Source organism: Gallinula chloropus (genome assembly GCF_964237585.1).
Source record: "Gallinula chloropus genome assembly, chromosome: 4".
In the NCBI taxonomy this organism is placed as follows: domain Eukaryota; kingdom Metazoa; phylum Chordata; class Aves; order Gruiformes; family Rallidae; genus Gallinula; species Gallinula chloropus.
The window spans coordinates 72,839,317-72,861,650 of record NC_140088.1 but is presented as its reverse complement, the minus strand read 5'-3'; the positions used below and the strand labels follow the sequence as shown (position 1 = coordinate 72,861,650).

Below are 22,334 nucleotides of genomic sequence, written 5' to 3'. Positions count from 1 at the left end.
AAGAGCACATTGAATGATCAGGCTACGAGAATTTACACCGCCTCCAATGACTGTACTAGAAGAGAGGATTCCAGGGTTATCAGTCCACACATTTTCATCATCACCAAAGTTCACATAAGAAAGCAAATCCCACACATACTGAAAAGCAAGAAACCACACGCATTAAGAAAGGCTATAGTTGAAGAACCACCCAATAAAAGATGAGGGTTGCAGCAGCAAACAGGGAGCTCGGCCACAGAGTTTCCATCAGAGAATGCCCCTTCTAGCGGTAAACAGGAAGCACCAACAGACACAGTGCTGTTGTAAGACACTGCGGACATTCAGCTTTTATGGTGCTAACAATGGAAGAGGGTCCTGTGCTTAACATGCTCTCTTCTTTGCTTAAAGTACAAAAAAACCCACTCACCAACCTACAAAAAACCCCAACAGCCAAACAAAAAAATCCCACAAAACAAAACAAAACAAAAAAAAGGCTGTTTCTTAAGGTTAAGGATAACTTGATCATGAAATCATCCATCAAGTGTAACTAGCAGTGTCTTTGGAGGTTTGACTAGAACTTTAAAGGTCCCTTCTAATCCAAGCCATTCTGTGGGACTCTGTGATTCACCTGCACTCTTAGTGCCAAAGTGCAGAGTTGCATCCTGCTGTAGCAGTTTTACGTCTCCTGGCAACCACTTCCCCCAGTGGGAACTTTACCCTGTGAAAGAAATCGGCTTAGCGAACACAAAAGCTGTCTGCAGTGCCCTGACAGCCAGCCCTGAAAGGAAGAATGAGGTTCTGCTCAGTTCTCAAAGGCTCCTTTATGCAAAAAACGCCTTGAGAATCAGCAAAAACGATGAATCATGTCATCATGATGTTGGCAGCTCTCAATGACTTTGCATACAAATATGCTACTTTATTGAGAGTCCTGAGAAATGCTCTGATTGCAGAAGGTGAAGCATTAGTATTCCTGGCAGGGATACAGAGAAACCACAGTGAGCCAGAACTTGTGTTCCATTATGGCCCCAAATACATACATTATATACATAAAATATACATGTGCAGATACGGACACTCAATCTCACTCAAATTTGGTTCCTGTGGGGTTGGACCTGGGATGAATTCAATCTGTTCTATCTAGCCAAGGCTGAACATGAAATTTCATCAGGGTTACAAAAAAGCCGACATCCCTTTTATCTTTTTTGTTAAAGGCATGAAGAAGATAGCCAGAAAGGGAAAAAGATGTGCCATCTAACAGTAGGTCATAGTAAAATACATTACTATCTTCTCTCCCTAATTTTAAATGAGGTTTAAAGTACAACCTGATCGCTCACAACTTTTGACAGGATAGATGCTGTGAAGTGCTCAAATGCTATTGTAAAAAATGCAATGTGAATGCAATAATGTAGTTATCAACTCCTGGACTTTTCCAGTCCAGAGCTAAAGCAGTGATCATATCACAGGTATGACAGCAAGAACAATCATATGATTTAATCAAATACAAAGTAGAATGTAATTCAGAGTTGAAATAATATTCAGGCACCACTTGTAGACATCCTGAAGATAAACGGCAAGAAAAGATCTCAAGGGACTGCAATATTTGAAGTTATCTACCTTTTTTGGATTCAGATCTCAAGTGTGTGGGCACTAGAGTGGAAAAAATATATTCTGGTTTTGTCTTTGAAATAAATTATATGTGTAGACTACAAAATGGGCCTCTACTTCCCTCATGATGCAACTTTCAACATACTGTTATTGGCTTGCCTTTCAAAGACGAAGTTCATGAGGTTATCATCTGGCCCTCTTTGAAAGGCATGAGCAAATATCATCATCCACCTCCTTTTAAAATCAAGTTTCAAATTAGATACTAGAAAGCAGTCAGTTTTGGTTAAAGCAGAACACAAATATGACCTGCTATTTTCCACTGAGCAAAACAATAATGAGTCTTGCAGTATTAGTCATCGGTCCTGGAGTCTGCCCTTTAACCTATTTCAGGATTAAACTCCATGTGATGTGTGACACCTTTTCTGTCATTTCTGGTAACATATTTGCCTCCTTCATATTTTGATTAAGTTTTTAAAGCTGAAGATAGGGTTTTCCCTCATTCAGCTGGATAAAATTTCCAGAAAATACAGTGTGAATCTTCTCATGAATTAGTCTGTGGGTTCAGACCCATGTCCAAGATTTCCTGACTACTATTTGGTAACAGTATTTTCAAGCATCTTTCCCCAAGGCAGTACAATATGAAGTGAGCTAGCTGGAAGAGAGCTACCTAACATCGGCAAGCGAGCATGCCTTGACTGCAGCTCTTTAGAAACACAGAGGGATACAGTTGGCTCTCAACAGGTTTATCCCCATGTCATGACACTGGCAGACTGCACAGTTCCCCATTTCATTGGCTGTTACTGCTCCTTATGCAATACTTGCAAAGAAAGGATAGATGTGAATTACATAGATAAGAGAAAGATAATTGTATAGATATGATAAAGGATAGATGTGAAGGCTTTGGAGGTTCATAATTCTCAGAATACAACGTAAGTTTTAACAGTGTGTCTTCAGAAGGCTGCATGGAGCAAACTGAAGCCAGGATTTAGCTAATTACAGTGAATTTAAAGATGTAATACAACAAGGAATAACTGAATAGTCCACAGCACCAGTGTGCCAAGGCAGGAGAACAGCTTGAGGCAGAGAAAGAAGCATCTGACCATATGAGCTGACCTAGATAGCTGCAGTTGTCACCTTCTATTGCAGGCTGTAGCTCTGCAGGAATGTACAGCATGTTAGCTAGCCATGAAGATGTGACAAGGTCTGATGACTTAATGTCAATATTAGTAAAGAAGTGCAGAATTTAAGAACCCAAGAGTAGGTAAAACTTCAATAATGCGTTTTGCCTTCTTCAAAAACTTTTTAACATTTTTGATATATTTTTTTAAGTAACTATCTTCCTTCACTTTTAAAACTTGCAGAGTAGGCATTCAAAGTCAGGCAAAGTACAACTCTAGTCTTGCAGTATCCAGAACATAGTATAACCAGGATAGGCCAAGATCATCAGGCACTAGCATCTAGTCTAAAATTGATAATGCAAATAGCTGCTATAGGGCCTTCTTCTGATAAACAGTGCCACGTGGGAAACTTTCTGGTCTCAAGTGGCAAAAAGCATCTATACACCATGAGACCATTAAAGATATCGGTATTTCAGAAGGGCACAGGGACGTAATTCCAACAAGCATAAGGCCCATCCCCTGGTGTACCACATATGTTTACAGGGTCAAATATGTTAGAAGTCAAAGCTCTCCCAGGACCAACCATACACATGCTTTTACTTCATAGGAATAATAACTCCTGTGGAGCCCAGTCCATTGTCTTTAGAGACAGAAGGTTCAATGTTTTCACTGGGGTCTAAGAAATATGAGTTATTCAAAGGTTACTGAGACCCCAGTCCTGACATCAGCTTAAAATAAACTAATAAACGAAGATGACAATGTCAGAAATTGCAGAAATGCTTCCAATTCTACCATAATTTGCCAGTAAATTTATATGTTCATTCAGCTGACTAGTCTTGTTCTGACCTCATGATCTGTTCTCCCATACTTTCTCTGTTATAAACCTTGTTGTTGTCGGACACATGGACCCTCTCAAAGGCCTCTCCTCTCTTAGAATACCAAGTCAGGATTCAAATACTATTTCTTAAAATAACTGTATAAAATAACATGAGATATTTAGGGTTAGATTTCATTATCCTTCCACAGGAAGGTCTTTGATCTTTGAATATCCCTAGAAATAAAAGGAACTCATTAAGAAGTGAGCTATTTAGCAGTGCAAGAACATGACCTAGACCTTCATCTGTAGTGACAGTATGGAAAAAAAAAATATCTAGAAAAGCCTACACACTTTCCAGTAAGTATTGCTTGTAACAGTTTACTAACAGCAAGCAGACACCTTCTCCATTATGGGTAGGCTTTATGGCTGGCAGGGTGCCACCATGGCCACAGACGATAAAGAACATTTTACAATCGATATATTCATTACAGCTCACCAGGAATGGTCACCGACCCATAGTTCAGCTTGCTGTCATTGTTCACGGTTCAGTGATATGAGTCACATCTCCCACTCACCGCATTTATTCCCGCTATTACCTTCAAAGCCTGCCTCCAGCTTCCTACCACTTGCTTCCACTGCACCCTTTATCTCAGATAATTAATGGACTAGAATATCACACATCCGGTCTTCTGGTCAGAACACAAGTTGTCTATCTGGCATGTGGAGGAAAGAACAGGGGAAATCTGGGCTTGTTCAGCCTAGAGAGGAGAAGGCTGCGGGGGGACCTCACTGTAGCCTTCCAGTACCTGAAGGGAGCACACAAACAGGAGGGCAATCAACTTTTTAAAAGGGTAGATAATGGCAGGACAAGAAGGAATGGATTAAAGCTAAAGATATTAGGGGAAGTTCTTTACAGAGAGAGCGGTAAGGTGCTGGAACAGGCTGCCCAGAGAGGTGGTGGATGTCCCATCCCTGGAGGTGCTCAAGGCCAGGATGGATGGGGCCCTGGGCAACCTTTTCTAGATCCAGGCCTGGAGGTTGGTGGCCCTGCCTGTGGCAGGGGGGTTGGAACTCTATGATCCTTGGGGTCCCTTCCAACCCAGACTGTTTTATGATTCTATGAAATCCATCCCACCAAAGCATACTTCAATCTTATATTTCACGTCAAAATTTCCCCTTTTCTTAATCCAGCTAAGACATTTTAGCACATCTCGTTTTTAATCTATATTACATGGAATTGCTTGGAGTATGCCATAGTAATTAGCTCTTAGCAAAAGAATACTTCTATTACTATTTCATTCAGAGTTTGCTGAGCTACTGGCCATTCTGTTTTGGTGCTTTATTCAGCTTCTTACAGCAGCAGAATGTATCTAATTTTCTACAGAAAAGACATAATGCAGCATAGATTATGTCGAAGATTATTAATGGAAGAGGGATGTAGATTAGTAGAGAAGTTAATGGTTGGACTCAATGATCTTAAAGGTCTTTTCCAACCTAGTGATTCTGTGATTCTGTACATCAATATGCAAAATCTGTCAACTGAAATAAAAGAAACACATCTTAGCAACCTTTTGAATGTCGATATTTAGAGTGCATTTTGACTCACTAAACAATAGCCAAGCAACTAATTCTCTTCACATCAGTAGGATTTTCCTGTTACACGTGAGCTCTTAATCGAGCAACCTAGTAATAAAGAAGTCATAAATAATGTACATCATAATTAGTTTGTGGAAGCTACATACATATTAGCAAATAAGGTGGACCTATAGGAGAGACTGTGTAAAACACCACAGTTGCTGAAAATACGACATACATGTTGTATGCATTTCAGGTTGAGGTTATGGAGAACCAGACCTAGGCTGGTATAATGGACTAAGTGGTCATCAACAGCAGAGAGGATAGATGCTCTCCTATAGGAACACCTTCTGGTTTAGGTTGGCTTAAAGGGAATCCAATTTATGCACATTGAGAGTGTTCCGCAATGCAAAGACAAACATGGCAAGAGGTGGTAGCATGGAGATTAAGTTCAAAAATATGCTTCTCATGGGAACTCAAGCATCAGTGTGGAAGCACCCGAGGCACATTTGGCTCTCAGTCAAACCTTCGGTCAGGTTTATCATTTGTACACATAAAATGCCTTGAGCCTCGTCTCTTGATACAGGAGCATTTAACATGCTTACTTCTATTTTCTGCTTACAAGATGGTTTCTCTTGGCAGAATACACAGAGGAGACACCTGTTAGCAAATCACTGGAATTGCATCAAGAACTGAGTCAGAGCCTCTGAAGCCCAAGCAATCTAAGGCAAAAGCATTAATTCCAGGTATTAGGTCTGTTTGCTTGAATCCTTACAGAGTGTTTCCTCATCTCCTTAATGCAAAGGCCATGACTTCACTGGCTCTGATTTTCTAAACAAAAAAACAAACCAAAAACCAAACCACACCAAAACCAACCAACTCCCCCTGTTCATCCCCTCCCCCCCCAAAAAAAGAACCCACAAAAAAACCCACCAACTCAAAACACCCAAACCCCAAACAACTGGAGTTCAGTGTAGCAGGGCAGGGAGAAGGGTTCTGTCATTCTTTGTCTTACACTTTGTAAAGAATAGGAACTGGCATATTATAATAATATTAGTCTCATACATTTCAGCCAGACTTTAGTGCTACGGAAACAAACACACCTGCAATTCACGTATTGTACAAGATATACTATTAAATATAAGCACACATATTTACATGCACCAATAGAGAAAGAGTAGTTTTGCAAGTTATCTAGTGCACATCTAAGGAGTATACTAATGCATAATCTTTAAAATACTCTTTCTACATGCATACAGAAATATAGAAATAGACATACACACAATTTTTATGTATATAGAAGCAAGAATATGTGCATTCACATGCATTGAAAACACAGAGACACTGAATCTATGGAAAAGAGTTTTGGTAACTAGGGAACAGTCCAGATCCCTTAATGACCATATAAAAGTTTATCCTGCTTTCTGATAGTTGAACAGACAGACAAGTGACTGATTTCTGAAAAACAAACTAAAGTGAGTTCTGTTCATCATAGAAGTAAAAGTTACCAAGAATCCGATTTATCGATTCTGCCAGCACAATACACAAGCAATCAATAAACAAAAATCCAAACCACAACTTGTGAAAATTACAGTGCTCAATTAAAATAATATAAACGCAGTTTTCTTAATCTGTGAATGGTCAGAAACTTACCTACACAAGCAGAGTTCTCAGTCTTTAATCTGTATCCATTAGGACAGTTCCAGTGCTGCAGGGCTGAGAGGCTGACAAAGCCAATTTTAAAAACCACTGGCAAAAAAGCAACAAGGAAGAGAAACATAATCTTGAGGGGTTTTTGAGCTGTCACCAGAGAAAAACTAGTTTGTGTTCAGTCATATCCAGGACAAGATGAGCACGTGCAATCCCAAAGAGTTTCTGCAATCTCCCACTTTACACTCAGACATCTTATCATAATACCAAGTTTTATCTTTGTCTTGCTTTTCTTGTCACTTTAGCCCTTTCTGTGTCTGACTACAACCTTGAAGAAATTCCTGGGAGATTTCTTCCCCACACAAGTCGCTCTCTCTCTCTCTCTCTCTCTCTCCCTCTCTCTCTCGTTTCTTTTCTTTTTTTCTTTTTTGGAAGCCAAGTATGAAATGCCTGACACTCTTGCCACAAATTTAACACAGCTTAAAAGCAACGTTTGTAAGGTCACTGCGAATTTCCTTGCATCAAGCAAAGCTCCTGTTTAAATCTTAAAAGCGGCCAATTTGGAAAACTGTTCAGCACAGCCCTCGGTGGAGTGCAGGGAGCGATATCTCCAGGTACTGTCCTTCTCCAAAACACTGTGGCTTTTTACATACTAACTTGGATGGACTCCTCTTTTCTTTTTAAAGCTCTGCTTGCCCCACCTCTTCTCTTTTTAGTACCACTTGAGTGAACCCTGTGTTTGCAAATAGTAATGTGGTCAGTTCCTTACTACAGGGAACTGAGCCAGAATGCAGACACCCAGCCACCCATAATAAATACAGGCTATTTAGAAAAGCAGCCCCTCCTGCTTGAGAAGTACCTGCAGCATGCCGGCTAAGTTTTATTTCTCATAGATTGTAGGCAGGTTTCTACCATGCCTGTTCAATCATAATTTATTGAAATATTTTATTTTAATATTTTCATACATTTTAACAACAGAAGCAAAGTTATCAATAAAACATTCCATGCAAAAAGGGAAAAAAAAATTAAATCCCTGTTTTTTCTGTTACTGGGAATACAAATTGGTTTAAGGTCAGGTTCAGATCTATGGTATGTGTAATTCTGACTTCAAAGAAGTTGCAATTATCTCACTCAGGTCTGCACTTCCAGAAAAATAGCTGCTGTCAGACAAAGGCAACATGGTTTGAGTCTGCTTCTCTCACACACGTTGCAGTCATTTATATGCACATATCAGCGCTGCAGAAGGCTACTGTCATGATGCAGTGCTCTTTTACACCTGTTTTGGTAAGGCGTGTAAACTCAGGAAATTCCAGGTGCATCAAGCTCATAGTTCTCCCAGTACTGAAAAAAAAAAATTTAAAAATCTCCTTTTTCCCAGTCCCTTGGCCCAGACCAGCAAAGCTCTAGAGCACAATTATCTGCTGAATTTTTAATGTGCTGAGATTTAAGCAGGTATTTTAATGGTTGACTGCACCAGGTGTTGCTGAGATAACTGCTGTAAGATGTTCTGACTCTGTCGCTTTTTGCTTTTCCTTTTTTTAAAAAAAAAATTCTGCAGTGTTGTGCTAGAATAAATACTAATACAAGAGCTGGATATAGCAGCACCATCAGACAGTAACCTGTAGCTGTACGAGTTCTACCTCTGGGATTTCCCTGCCAACCCCCATATTGATCTGAATCGATAAAGAGTCCAGATTTGCACTGTCAGAAAATAAGCATGAAACCTGATTATAAAATGGGATACTGGGCATGAAAAGCAACTGTTTCCTGGTGTTTCTGCCTGTGCATAAGGCACATTCTGTTTGCTAGATCTTCACTGCTACAGCTAACGCAACTAATTAAATCCGGACTGACAAATGGCAGCCACATTTCCATATACTCTGTCCAGAACTGAGTCTCTACTCTGCATGCTATAAAATACAATAACAGTAATGTAAATTATGCAGGGCAAGACTCATGCCAAACAGCATATGCTTCTCCAAATAGTCCCCTGGAATACAAAAGGGCAACCAATGTGAAAGCACCATATAACGCCATCCCATCTAGGATTACACGATCCTGCCCAGGAACTGTGGTATGTTCCACATGAACCTCTTTTACTAATTCTGCAGCCATCGGTTCCTCCTCACACAATTTTCTCCAGTGTTCAAGCTGGGAGCACACAACCTAAACAGCTCAAAAGGAATGTGTCGCTTCTTTGTGAGCAACCACCAGCAGAGTGTTTGCTAGACCGTGCAGGTGGCCGTCCCAGCACAGCCCTGACCTCTTCCAGCACAGACTCAAACAAACTCACTGAAGGAGAGAAAATGAATAAGCTCTCCCATTCCTATTAAAGCCCAGAAGCAATTTCTGTCTTACATTCTTTTAGTCTCTCATTTATACACATTGACTTTTCTGAACATCTCCCTCAACCTCCCACATGGACTCCACTTCCTCTTCTTGTCTTTAGTCAAAGTAGAGTGAAATGCATGTCCCAGAATTTCTCTTTTTTTCTCTAAAATAAAACTGAAGACAGAACTGTCTGTCATGCCAGTATCACAATGATCTTTTCTGGAAGAGGAGATCCCTTCACTGCAGTCAGGTAAAGAGCAGTTAATAAAGGCTTTATCTTACCATCCTAGAAGTATGAGAATGGTTTAAAGTGAGGAATCTCTTAATAGCAGGATTACCTTTTTTTTTTTTTTAAACCCTTCAAACCCAAACATGGCCCAGCCCAGAACTAAATCCCAGAGCTACAATATGATCTAGGTCTAAGGATGTAAATAAGTTATTTGAAAATGGAGAGAATCAATCACCTCCCTTTAGAACAAAGGAGAAGGTTCTCAATAAAGTACTATTGTGGTTTAACCCCAGCTGGCAGCTGAGTACCACGCAGCCACTCACTCATCTCTCCCCCGGTGGGATGGGGCAGAGAATCAGAACAGCAAAAGGGAGAGAACTTGCATGTTGACATAAAGACAGTTTAATAGATAAAGCAAAAGACAAACATAGAACCAAAGCAAAACAAGGAATTTATCACCAATTCCCATGGGCAGGCAGGTGTTCAAACACCCCAAGGAAAGCTGGGCTCCATCACCCTTACTGGCTACTTGGGAAGACAAACGCCATCAATCCAAGTATCTCTTCCCTTCCCTCCCTGAGCTTCATATGCTGAGCATGACATCTTATGGTATGGAATATCCCTTTGGTCAGTCAGGGTCAGCTGTCCCAGTTGTGTCTCTTTCCGGCTTCTTGTGCACCCTCAGCCTGCTCACTGGTGGGGTGAGAAGCAGCAAAGGCCTTGGCTCTGTGTAAGGCACTGCTCAGCAGCAACGAAAACACCTCTGTGTTATCAACACTGTTTCTAGCACAAATCCAAAACACAACCCCTTGCTAGCTACTATGAGGAAAATTAAGTATCTCAGCCCAAACCAACAAAAGTATGATAGACATGAAGCTGCACCCCACCTGAATTTGTCAAACATACAATTTTTCACCAAGTGTTTCAGCATACAGTGCATGAAAATGCCTTCAAATCTAAAGTCATTCAGCATTTAAGAAGTTGTTCAAATATGTTTCTACAAACTACTGTGCTCACCTATAGCTATTAAGTACAGCAATCTATTTTAGTCTAGTGCTCATACTTACACCAAAGCAGCACAGTAGTTTTCATTCATCGGGCTCACCACAGAATTACTCCAAACAATCTCAAAATTCTCTTTCCCAGTGCATCAAATGCAAAGAACTGACTTACTTTAATTTGACCTGCTGACTGATGAAGCAACAACAACTTAATGTTCTATTCCTTTCTTTTGGACTTCCCTCTATGTCAATTAGCTTTGGAAGGTTTTCTTTGGCAAAGTTGGTAAAGACAACCTCACTTTTCAAAGGAAGAGGGTCTTCTCCCATACCTTGGCAAAGAGCTGCTGTTATCTAGGTAAGGGAGAGTATGTTCTGGCTGTTTCTAAAGTGTGAAGGAAACAGAGCCCTCTCTCAGTTTCCCATGGCTTTCAGTATCTATATGGTATTAATTAGCACACTGTTTAAACCATATATTGGATTTTATTCTTGCTTACTACAGATGACACTAGCTTGTCAGCACTTGGACTTCTTTTCCTGTCAGCATCTGGAAGTTTGATTCTGGCTTTAGGCCTATTGTAATCTGGTTAAAATTATATTTTACAGTCATCACAATCCAAATTACTGCCAAAACAGGTTAATGATTAAATGAAAAGAGTTCAGTGAAAGAGCATAGAATTGTGTTGTGGCTGTGTCTAGCTCAAACTGCACAGAGCAGTGAGGAACGCTCAGATCCCACAAAACAGCCTCCAAATCCCCCCCAGTAGCCCCAGTTTCCCTGACCTGCCAGCCCCAGGGCTAACATGATCACGTACATGCCAGAAAAGGTATTGTCACCAGAGCAGCAGCTCACCAACACAAGCAACTTTTCCAATGATACTGAGGATTTCTGACAGCCTTCAGGGAATATGCACAACATTTGGTAAGCCATGCCTTATGCCTACCTACTGAAGCCAGATCCCAGGATCACTGCATGGATGGCTGACTCTGATCACTGTGCTTTCTCTGACGTGCCAGACCTTGATTCAGTCCTGCTATCGGCCTTTCAGCAGGTTGGGTCTGCATGGCGTATGATTCTGACAAAAGGGGCATTCTGTGACATTAAACTGGCTGTCAGACAGAGCAGGGGGCGGCACAGCATGAGTGTGGTGTATTCTAGCGACTTCTAAAAGCCAGAAATGTCTGAAATCTCCTCCCGAGGTACAATGGCCATTCTGGTTTTGTCCTGAAGCATGTCGCTCATTCAACAATTTGAAGATGATACTTGGCTGGCAGAATATTATCATTTAATTTAATTACTAAAATTAATTAAAAAGTGGCGCTTAAAATCATGAAAGCTTTATGAAAAGCAAGTGCTACTGTAGGTAATCTCTTTCCAGTTGTCTCCATTTGTTTCACAGCAGCAATGGCAACAAAGACCCACTGGATTGTGGGGTGGTTTTGGCAGTTTGAGTCCCATGTCTTTTCTGCTAAGGTTACAGTTTTTCTTATTCCAATCTGATATGAAGAAAAAGTAAAAGAAAAAAATCCCCATTAAAACCATACCATAAATTATAACTGATACTGTCTTTTTAAAGCAGTTTAACATTTTGACTGGCACCTTTCACCAGTTGCTGTACAGTGAGTATTTATTTAATCAGCTAGACCACACTGGAATCCACAGAAGGATCCAGAAAGAAAGTTAAATATGCTCTCTCTTGTATCCAGACAGAACAAGAGCGAAACATTCTAGGGAAGCCACATAGCACATTACTGACTTATGACATTTATCAATGTTAGATGACCACATTAGGCCTCTATGTTAGCAGACATAAAGGAGTCGTTAAAATAGCATGTTGAAACAGTCATTTGGCTCTCTGAAGTGGAAATAAAACTGAAGATAAAGCAAGTCATTTGTTACTACGATTAAGGTCTAAGCAGCTGAGAACATTTGAGAAAGGATCTTCGTAACAGGTATGGCATTACTTCACTATCAGGGTCAAAAAATGTATCCTCCCCACGGTTTTTTTGCTGTGTCTCCATTCCCAGGAAAACTTTGTTTCACCCACAGCAAAATGATTTATAGCGCACAGCTATAAAATCTAATTTCAACAATTTTCAGAGTTGCTGAGCACTCACCATTTCCACTGATACCAGGAAGAGATGAGGATTTTAAGTATCAGTCCGTTGGTTCTTATTTGGAGTCTACCTACTTCTATGCTTTTTAGCACATGAGTTCTGGGTTGGGAAGATAAAAATGAAAAACACTTGTTCAGTTGAGTTTTGACTCTGCACTACAGACCTTTTCAGATGGTTCATTTTTTTTGTGACCATGATTTTCATTAGAAAATAAACACCAGGGGACACTATGTTTTCTACCAGTTTGGTATATCTACACAAACATACCCATATAAGCTTACATCTGAGTATCACATCACAAAGGCAGAATCAAACAACATGGACAATAAACAGAAGTAGAAACAGCTGTTGTTATAGTCAGCTTTCTGCAGCAAAAGCACCTGATATAAACTCAAAAGACTGGAATTGCTAGAGATGTTGGCAATGCCTGGTATGAGCTCCTGCAAGCAGACTGCAGGATGTTTGTCAGGAACATGGACAATGGGATTAAGTCAATGATCTGCATGCCATCCAGAGGTTTCTTGACAGGTGGACCTGTGCAAACCTCATAAAGTTCAACAAAGCCAAGTGCAAGGTCCTGCACATGGGTCAGGGCAATCCCAAGGACAACTACAGGCTGGGCAGAGAACGGATTGTGAGCAGCCCTGAGGAGAAGGCCTTGCAGGTGTTCATTCAAAGACATGGATCCGTTGGAGTTCAGAGGAGGGCCACAAAGAGAATCAGAGTGCTGGAGCACCTCTCTGCTATAAAGACAGGCTGAGAGAATTGGGCAGGTGGGTTGGGACCAGATGGTATTTGAAGTACCTCCCAACTCAAACCAGCCTGTGATTCTATGCTCCCAGCACTTTCAGACTCCCAGCGTTCTGAAGGAAGACCCTACCTCCAATGGATGTAAGAACCCTGCATGTGGATTTCTTATGCCATATCAGGAAGCAGTTGGTACATAACGTGGCAAGTAATAAGAAAGGGGTTCTGCCACGAAGGAGGTAGCTTGACCTGACGCTACCTTAGCGAGAGCCTCACAGATGCAGGCAGTGCACTGCCAGAGCCTATCACAGACCTAAATACCACTCTGAGAATGATATCCCAGAACTTGGCATTCAAATCCTGCAGCTACCAAACACACCCTGCTTGAGGCCACAGCTGTCAAATCTCTATCTAGACAGGAACAAGGAGAGAAGAGCAGAGGGGGGAAAAGGCAAGCATGCTATGTACAAGCAATAGGCCACATTATATTTAACTTTTGTGTCATTGTTCTGCCAACTCCAAAGCTTCAGACAGATCCTATATTGCTGGTGTGAGTGTGAATACAGAGGCTCCAGTTCCGGCGCAAGTGACAGTGGTGAAGGGAGAAGCAGTTCTTCACAGAAGTCATTCCCTTTGCTTCTAGAGCCCTAAAAAGCACCACTGTGCTACAGGAACCTGCAGTAGTCAGAAAGGTATTATTCACCTGGTGTTTGTGGAGAAAATGAAACAATCTAACAAAGCCTTGGTTTCGGGAATTGATCAGGAAAGTAGGAAAGACCGTGTTAAGCATTAAGACCAGGGAAGATGTTGTAACAGGTCAAGTGATTGCATAACTAATGAACAAACAGCAAGCAACCTGGTCATTAACAGTAATCTTCTTACAAAATGCCTACTCCCCTGCATGGCAACAAACAATGTCTACCTAGCTGAGAGTCAGCCAAACAGACCCCTGAAAGATAGGCAAACGCACATAGCATGGGGAATAAACAGCAGGAGTCAGGGGAGCATGCATGCCTGCAGGCCTGTGATCAGGGGATGACTCCTATGACTGGACTGTTGGGATGGAAAGATAGAGGCTCTTTAGGAAGGACACTCAGGGAAGGTGAGGAGGGGACGTGGCTCTCTGTGTCAATGACAAGCTGGAGTGCATGGACCTCTGCCTGGGGATGGACAAGGAGCCAAGTGAAAGTTTATTGGTCAGGATTAAAGGGAGGGCAGGAGCAGGGCACACTATAGTGGGGCTCTGATACAGGCCACCTGACCAGGCAGACACCTGATGAGGCCCTCTCTATAGACAGATAGGAGCAGAAGCTCTGGTCCTCATGGGGGGCTTTAATCACCCCAATACCTGCTGGAGAGACAACACAGTAAGCAATCCAGGATGTTCCTGGAATACACTGATAAATTCCTTCTCCATGTAATAGAGAAGCCAATGAGAAGAAGTGACATTCTGGACCTTGTTCTTACCAATAAGGAAGGGCTGGTGGGGAATGTGAAGTTTAAGGGCAACCTCGGCTGCAGTGACTATGAAATGGTGGAGGTCAAGACCCTCAGGGCGATAAGGAGGACACACAGCAAGGTCATTACCAGACTTCAGGAGAGCAGACTTTGGCCTTTTCAGGGATCTGCTTGGTAGCGTACCACGGGGTAATGCCCTGGAGGAAATTTGGCCTCAAGACAGCTGGTTAGTATTCAAGGATCACCTCCTCCAAGCCCAGGAGTAATGTATCACAACGAAGAGGGAGTCACGCAAAAACACCCAGAGACGTGCATGGATGAACAAGGAGCTTCTGGGCAAACTCAAATGCAATAAGGAAGCCTACAGAGGGTGGAGGCAAGAACAAGTAGCCTAGGAAGAATACAAAAAAATTGTACATGCAACCAGGGAACAGGTTAGGAAAGCTAAAGTCCTGACAGAATTACATCTGGCCAGATTTCAGGGCCGCAATAAAAGTTTTCATAGGTGTTTAAGTGATACTAGGAAGGTGAGGGAAAACATGGGCCTTCTGCAGAAGAAAATGGAAGACCTGCCTACCCAAGATACTAAAATGGCTGAGGTACTCGTTAACATTTTTTCCTAAGTCTTTACTAGCAAGTGCTCTAGCCACAACACCCAAGTCACAGAAGGCAAAGGCAGGGACTGGGAGAATGAAGAACTGTAGAAGACCCCGTTTGAGACCATCTAAGGAACCCTTCATGCATGGGACTTGATGAGATGCATCTGTGGATCTGGAAGGAACTGGCAGATGAAATAGCTAAGTGTCTATCATATCTGAGAAGTCATGGCAGTCTGAATTTCCCATTGACTGGAAAAGGGGAAACACACCACCTGTTTTTAAAAAAGGAAAAAAAAATATCTGGGAAACTACAGACCAGTCAGTCTCACCTCCTTGTAAGGCAAGATCATGGAGCAAATCCTCCTGGAAACTATGCTTAGGCTCCTGGAAAATAAGAAGGTGATAGGTGACAGCCAGCATGGCTTCAACAAGGGCAAATCATGCCTGACAAATTTGGTGACCTTTTGCAATGGAGTTACAGCATTGGTGGTTAAGGGAAGTGCAACTGCTGTCATCTGCCTGTGCAAAGGACTTGTGCAAAGCATTTTGACGCTGTCCTACACAACATATTTGTCTCTAAACTGCAGAGATATGGATTTGATGGATTGGCTGGATGGTCACACTCAAAGAGTTGTGGTCAACAACTCAATGTCTCCGTGGATCCCAGTGACGAGTGGCATTCTGCTGGGGTCAGTATTGGGACCAGCATTGTTTAACATCTTTATCAGTGGGATTGAGTGCACTCTCAGCAAGTTTGCTGATGACACCAAGCCATGTGGTGCAGTCAACATCCTGGAGTAAGGGAAGCCATCCAGAGGGACCTTGACAGGCTTCACAGGTGGGCCCATGCAAACTCATGGCCAAACTCATCAAGGCCAAGTGCAAGATCCTGCACATGGGTCAGAGCAATCCCAAGGGCAACTACAGAGAATGGATTGAGAGCAGCTCTGAGGAGAAGGGCTTGCAGGTGTTGATTCAAAGACATGGATCTGTTGGAGTCCAGAGGAGGGCCACAAAGATGATCAGAGGACTGGAGCACCTCTGCTATAAAGACAGGCTGAGAGAGTTGGGCTTGTTCAGCCTGGAGAGCCTGGGGAGACCTTATAGCAGCCTTCTACTACCTAAAGGGGGCTTACAGAAAAGCTGGAGAGGAGCTATTTACAACAGTGTGCAGTGATAGGACAAGGGCAAATGTCCTTAAGCTGAAGGAGGGGAGATCTAGATTAGATTTTAGGAAGAAAATCTTCATTCTGGCAGTGGTGAGTCCCTGGCACAGGTTTGCCAGAACAGCTGTGGCTGCCCCCTCCCTGGCAGTGTTCAAGGCCAGGCTGGATGAGGCTTTGGTCAACCTGATCTAGTGGAGGGTGTCCTCACCAATGGCAGGGGGTTGGAACTAGACCGTCTTTGAGCTCTCTTCCAACCCAAACCAGTCTGTGATTCTATGTTATAACTACCTCCTTTATAATTGCCAGTATTTATTGGTTGGCATAGCCTTGCCTGACACTAGGCTGCTGACTGACAAACCAGGAAAAACAATAATGAAATCAGGCACAGTTAGACTGCAGTTTAAAATGTCCATAGATGCACAGACAAATCCTGTGGCTGGTAGAATGATATGAAGAGCATATAAAAAAATTCTTTCATTCCATCTACATCCCTGCCACAGGCTTCCTGTGTGATCTTGGCATAACCATGCAAGATCTCTGCACCTCGCTATTTGCCTCTTTGTAACAAAAAGGATCAATAGCTCCCTTTTGCATGAAGGAGGGTAACTTAATTTAATGGCTGTGAAAAAGTACACTGAAATCTTTGTACATAAGGCAGTATTCAAAATTGCAAAGTAATCGCTAATTTATTACTGCTAAGATCACATAGATCAAATCAGGCCACAAAACAGAAGGAAAAAGAGAAAAATAATTAGGGTTTATACATTAGTTGCATCAGAAATTAGAAAATAACCTTCCCAAATGGTGTTGCAAAGCACTGAAAACTTTTAAATACCATTCGTTACTCTCAGAATGCAATATATACTTAGTTCTATACAGAAAAGCACAGTTAAAATGCACTTCCTTCAAAGGAGGTATGTTAATGTTTATTAACATAGCTTATTTTCTAGCAAAAATATCTTTACGCTATACTGCAGAAATTTTTTTTCTTAAAGTGCAAACTAGTTTATTATAATAAAATGCCTATTAGTGTTATGAGAGAAAATACACAGAAACCTTCTGTGACTTTACTTGAACTAACACATGACATCAGTAGGAATACACCAGCTAGTGATAAAAGAATACTTCTGAAATTTGCTGCCTTTATTAAAGAAAAGCTTCATATTCTCAAGTCACTTCACAAGTTGCCAAACTACAACCACAATAACAACAAACACAATACCTAATACAAAATCACCATCTATAAAACACATCTCCATCTCTTTATAACATCTGTATTAAAAACTATAATACTTCAGGGCCATTTTGTATAATGCAAAAATGTATATTGCAGATAAGGTCAACTGGGCATTAGGACAAAATTATAAAAGGGAGTACCCACCCAAATCCTCAGCAATGCCCATGAGAGAAGGTGTGATGTACCTCTTGGGCAGTGCTCTGAAAATTAGCCATAGGTGCCGAGTTTTCCAAAATGAAACAAGACTCTAGTAAGGGGAGAGGGGCAGGGGAAATCTATTCTAAGAGTTTGCATGTGTTTCCCAATGCTAAAGAAACGTCTCCGTTTGCGTTTGACTGCCTTATTTAGAACTGGGCTGACAGGCAAGCCACGATGTGTCATAAGAAGAAACCTAAATACCAAAAATATCAGGACCAAACAGTAAAATTCTAATATCATCTGTATATCTCTAGAGAGACGTAGAGAAGGACCTACCTTATGTATGTTGGCATAGATATCAAAGACACGGATTCCTGCATATTTTCTCAGTGCTTATAGCCACTCATTGCTGCAGAACATGCAGCCTAAGGGCGGGGACTCTCCTCAAATGTTGCTGGATCACAGGCTCATCTTCACATTCCAGGATTAAATACCCAGAGTGACAGCTTTTTGCTTCCAGACACGAAGGAGAAACTGATCCTGAGCTCACTGAAGTCACTAACAAACTCCCATTGAGTGCATTAAAAACATTGGTTTAGGCCTATCTTATGGAAGGGACACATTCTTGTCTTAACCATCAACAAGCTCTAAACAAGTACTTTTATTTTTCCCCCCACAGAAACCAAAAGAGATTAGGTCCTTGGGTAAGAGAATATCTCTGTCATAGGCTCTCCAGGGCCTACTTAAGTATTTTTTTTAAACTATATGATTAATTTTAGGCCTGATACTTGGAAATAAGTGAAATATTTAAGAAAAACATTTCTAAAATTTAAGAAAATAGTTGTAAAATTAAAAGCAAAATAAGAAGGCAGTCTGATTAAGGCTTCAGGATATGGTTTTCATGCCATGTGCTTTTACATCTGTCCCAAGCATAAGTTGGCATTGCATGAGCAATGAAATTTCTTTTCTCAATCTTATGTCTATGAATAGAGGTTCCAGCACCAGTAATTGATACCAACATTCCTTTTCTTCCACTGCCAACAGGCCCCTGTTTATTGCTATACAACAATCGGAATGGGCTGCCCAAGGAAATGGTGGAGTCCCCATCCGTAGAGGTATTTAAAAGACAGTGTGGTGCTGAGGGACATGATTTAGTGGTGGCCGGCAGGTTAGGGTGATGGACTTGATGATCTAAAAGGACCCTTCCAACCAAGACAATTCTGTGATTCTAACAGAGCAATTATACCTTCAGAAAGTATCTTTTAATAAAAATTCTTTAAGTCATTGTGTTCTGTGGATCAGGTATTCAGCTACTACTAATGTTTTTGTCATAAGAACAACATCTTAAGTGCAGAACAATTCAAAAGAGGAAAGCATTGTAAGTATCTGGGGCTTTGGGAAACTTGGTCTAGTGGAGGGTGTCCCTGCCCATGGCAGAGAGGTTGAAACTAGATGATCTGTGAGGTCTCTTCCAACTCAAACCATTCTGTGAAGGCTGAATGGTTTTTCTTTATTGCTGTATAGCTGTTGAGAACTCTTGCTATGACTGTACCCATGGTAAATAAATGACAACATTCGTACTTCAAATCACACTGTTTTCACCATGGCCCATCAGATCAAGCATATTAATTCAGACAAATGTAGACAAACAAGACTACCATGTCTTACCTTCATGTGTTTAATATAGCTCAATTTACAATGAAAATTTACCTCCAAAGTTTTCAGGATTTCTCCTCGCTAACCAATTGGACTATACTAGAACTAATACAGTCACTATTTCATAGTTTAGAAGGAAAAAACCCACAAGTCTCTCTGATGCAGCAAAGCTCTTGGCAATCAGTGTCCAGTAAAAGTGGTTAGGGCTTGAAGCAATACTCCTGAGACTGGAGTGCTGAACCCAAAGCAATTGCTTTTCTGTGACCAGCTGAATTGCAGAGTTACTTAGAGGCAGCTTTCCCACAAAATAGAAAACGTAGTCAGCCAACACCCAAGAAGGCAATGGTATGCTACATTTCAAATGGCAGTCGCTTTACCTTTCTGCAGCCTCATTACTTTGGCAGTAGATATGTCAAGCTCTGTGAGCGGCAACTTCATGGCATTTTGCAGAGCTATTTCTCATAAACTGCTGACCTCTGAGGATGGTGGAACTGCTATGAAACTGCTGCACATAACAAAAATCTCCCCCCAGCCCCCAGTGAAAAAGTTCCAGGCAGAACACAGGTCCCTGATGGCTACTGAGGCCAACACAGAAATTGTTTGCTTGTTTGTTGGTGGCCATCAGTGGTTACTTATATACACCAGGTTTATAAAGTGATGAAAGGAGGCCATTCAGTTGCATCTCACAGGCTCCTTTTGTCATGCTGAAAATCTCAGTCACCTATGGTCTCCTTAATAGATGGTCACTCATCCTTAGAGACTGTGCTGGTATGGTAATTTCTTAAGATAGTAATAATTTTTTGTCTGGCAATTGCTATTTTATCAGTACCACAAGTGGCTTACAATCTACCTGTCGCTTTGCTGAATTTATCAAGATGGGGGGAAGCATCTTCTGAATCTCTCCCATGGTTCAACCTCTTGCCAGTCACTCTTGCTATTTCAGTGTACTTATTCTTGGCATCTCAAAGCTCCCTGAAACGTGTGACAGGATTCATCTCACTGTAACTGGAGTACCAGTCCACTAAGTCTTGCGCTATTGGCATTTGCTGAAATGGCTGTGGGCTTAGAAGCATCATCAAATGCCAGTTCCCAGGATGTGGTCAATAAATTATTTAGAGCATCTTTTCAGAACCCCTTCCTATGTTTTATCCCCAGCCCACGCAAGGTTGGCATCACATGGTTCATAAAAAGCATGGCCTTTTGTGGAATTTACTCCACATATTCATCTAAGGAAGAAATTTCATCATTTCAGATTTATTTTTAGGTGGTGACATTTGACTTGAATTTCCTCTCAGCCTGTCCTCCTGCCCTTTTGATGAATCACAAGTTATTTACTCTGTAATGGGCTTCCTATAGTTAAAGTTTTGTCAATTCATTCTGTCCAGAACTTCCAGTAACCGTGAAGAATCAGAAAGACTTGCAAGGATATGTTATGACTTTAACAGATCCTATAAGCGTATCATCTTGATAGTTTATATTTCTCTTCTGTTCCAGTATTCCTCTCAGTAAGACTAAATATCATTCAGGCAGTGCTGCCCCAGTTTACTCCAGCTATCTTTCTAGCTGGCAGCTGCCATCAAATACTCCCCTGGCTTTTCCCTCTTAACATCTGGCCCATCTCATTTTTACAGGTCAGTTAGACTCATTTCATGGTGAATGTGTCAATCATGTGCCACCTTGCCTATGTAGCCTCATCAGACTCAGAAAGCCAATTTTTTCTTTCCTTCAGCCTAAATCTAAGGTTTCCCCTTCCACGATTCTTGTTACAAAGCAATTCCCTCAACTTCTGAATTAATATTAAAACTAATTAACAAATCATGTACAAGTATATGGATTATTGGCCCCCGGACCAGCTTTCTCTTAACTCCACTACAGATCCTTCCTGGATCCATTTATTGGAACTGGTGAATTCTCACTATTCTTCCTCCTTGCAGATCTTGCCTGTGATTTATAAGCTGGAAGACTGGTGAATGGGGTCATTCCACACAGGGAACTGAGTACTCTTCAGCAGGGAATTTTTATTTTCTACTTATTCTTACTTTCCTGTAGGAATTTCTTCTTTCCTGCTCATGCATTCTCCTTCACCACTGCCGTTTTGCTTGTTTGGAATCTGTGTTTGATCAGGCTGCCAATTTAATGGTCTCTTCCAAGGCAAACTTGCACATAAATAGTTACACTAAAAATTCTTCTTTCATGTCCCAGCCACCAAACTATCATTTACGTGTTTTACGTGTACTGATCGCCTTTTCAAATGTCTATCTGCGATTCTGGGCCTTTCCAATCTTTTAGTTAAAGAAAATAAAAAACAAAAACCATAAAACCCCAAAAGTCTCACCAACCCAACCCAAACAAAACCTCCCCAAATCCAATACGCAATTGTTTAACCATTATTCCTGGTTTTGGCATCATTTTTGGCAGATCAATCCTTAAAAGAGTTTTCACGACCATTCTTGTAATTTCTTTATGAAGGTTGATGAGCTTTAAAAATACACCATTTTTTCTCTACCATCATACAATCGAGACTTCATTTCTACATGAATCCTCAGTAGTAAAAAACTGAAAACTTAATCATCTTGTGACAGGCTGAACTTTCATCTGTACCAATTCACATTCTGGCAATCTCTAGAGCCAAGTCATTGCTAAAGACACAAGAAAATGCCACTTCTTTTTTTCTGTCAATAGACAATGAACTTCATAAGGAGAGGTAACTAATAAAGTCCCTGTTAGAGTTTCAAAGAAATAGTTCATATAGCTATTGGACATAATGCCTATTCAATCACTGCCTGACCAGCACAAAGACCGTTATTTTTCTGGCTTGTGAAAAACGTGGCTTGCATTGTTTCTGCTGCTGATTACCCTATCCAAAGGGAATGTCTGCTCCTCTGTCAAAGAATAAAGAATGCTCAAGCAAGC

General features: G+C 41.3%; 1 protein-coding gene across 1 annotated transcript in view; it reads right to left on the bottom strand.

The window, feature by feature from the left end:
- The window catches only part of EGF (epidermal growth factor), a gene marked incomplete at its 5' end in the record, with an annotated part of 59,859 nt that extends 52,985 nt beyond the window's left edge, over positions 1–6,874 (bottom strand). The window contains one exon of the mRNA XM_084263790.1: positions 6,748–6,874. Coding sequence (XP_084119916.1) covers positions 6,748–6,874 — 127 coding nt within the window. The remainder of the gene's footprint in view (positions 1–6,747) is intronic.
- Between the last annotated feature and the right edge of the window lie 15,460 nt (positions 6,875–22,334).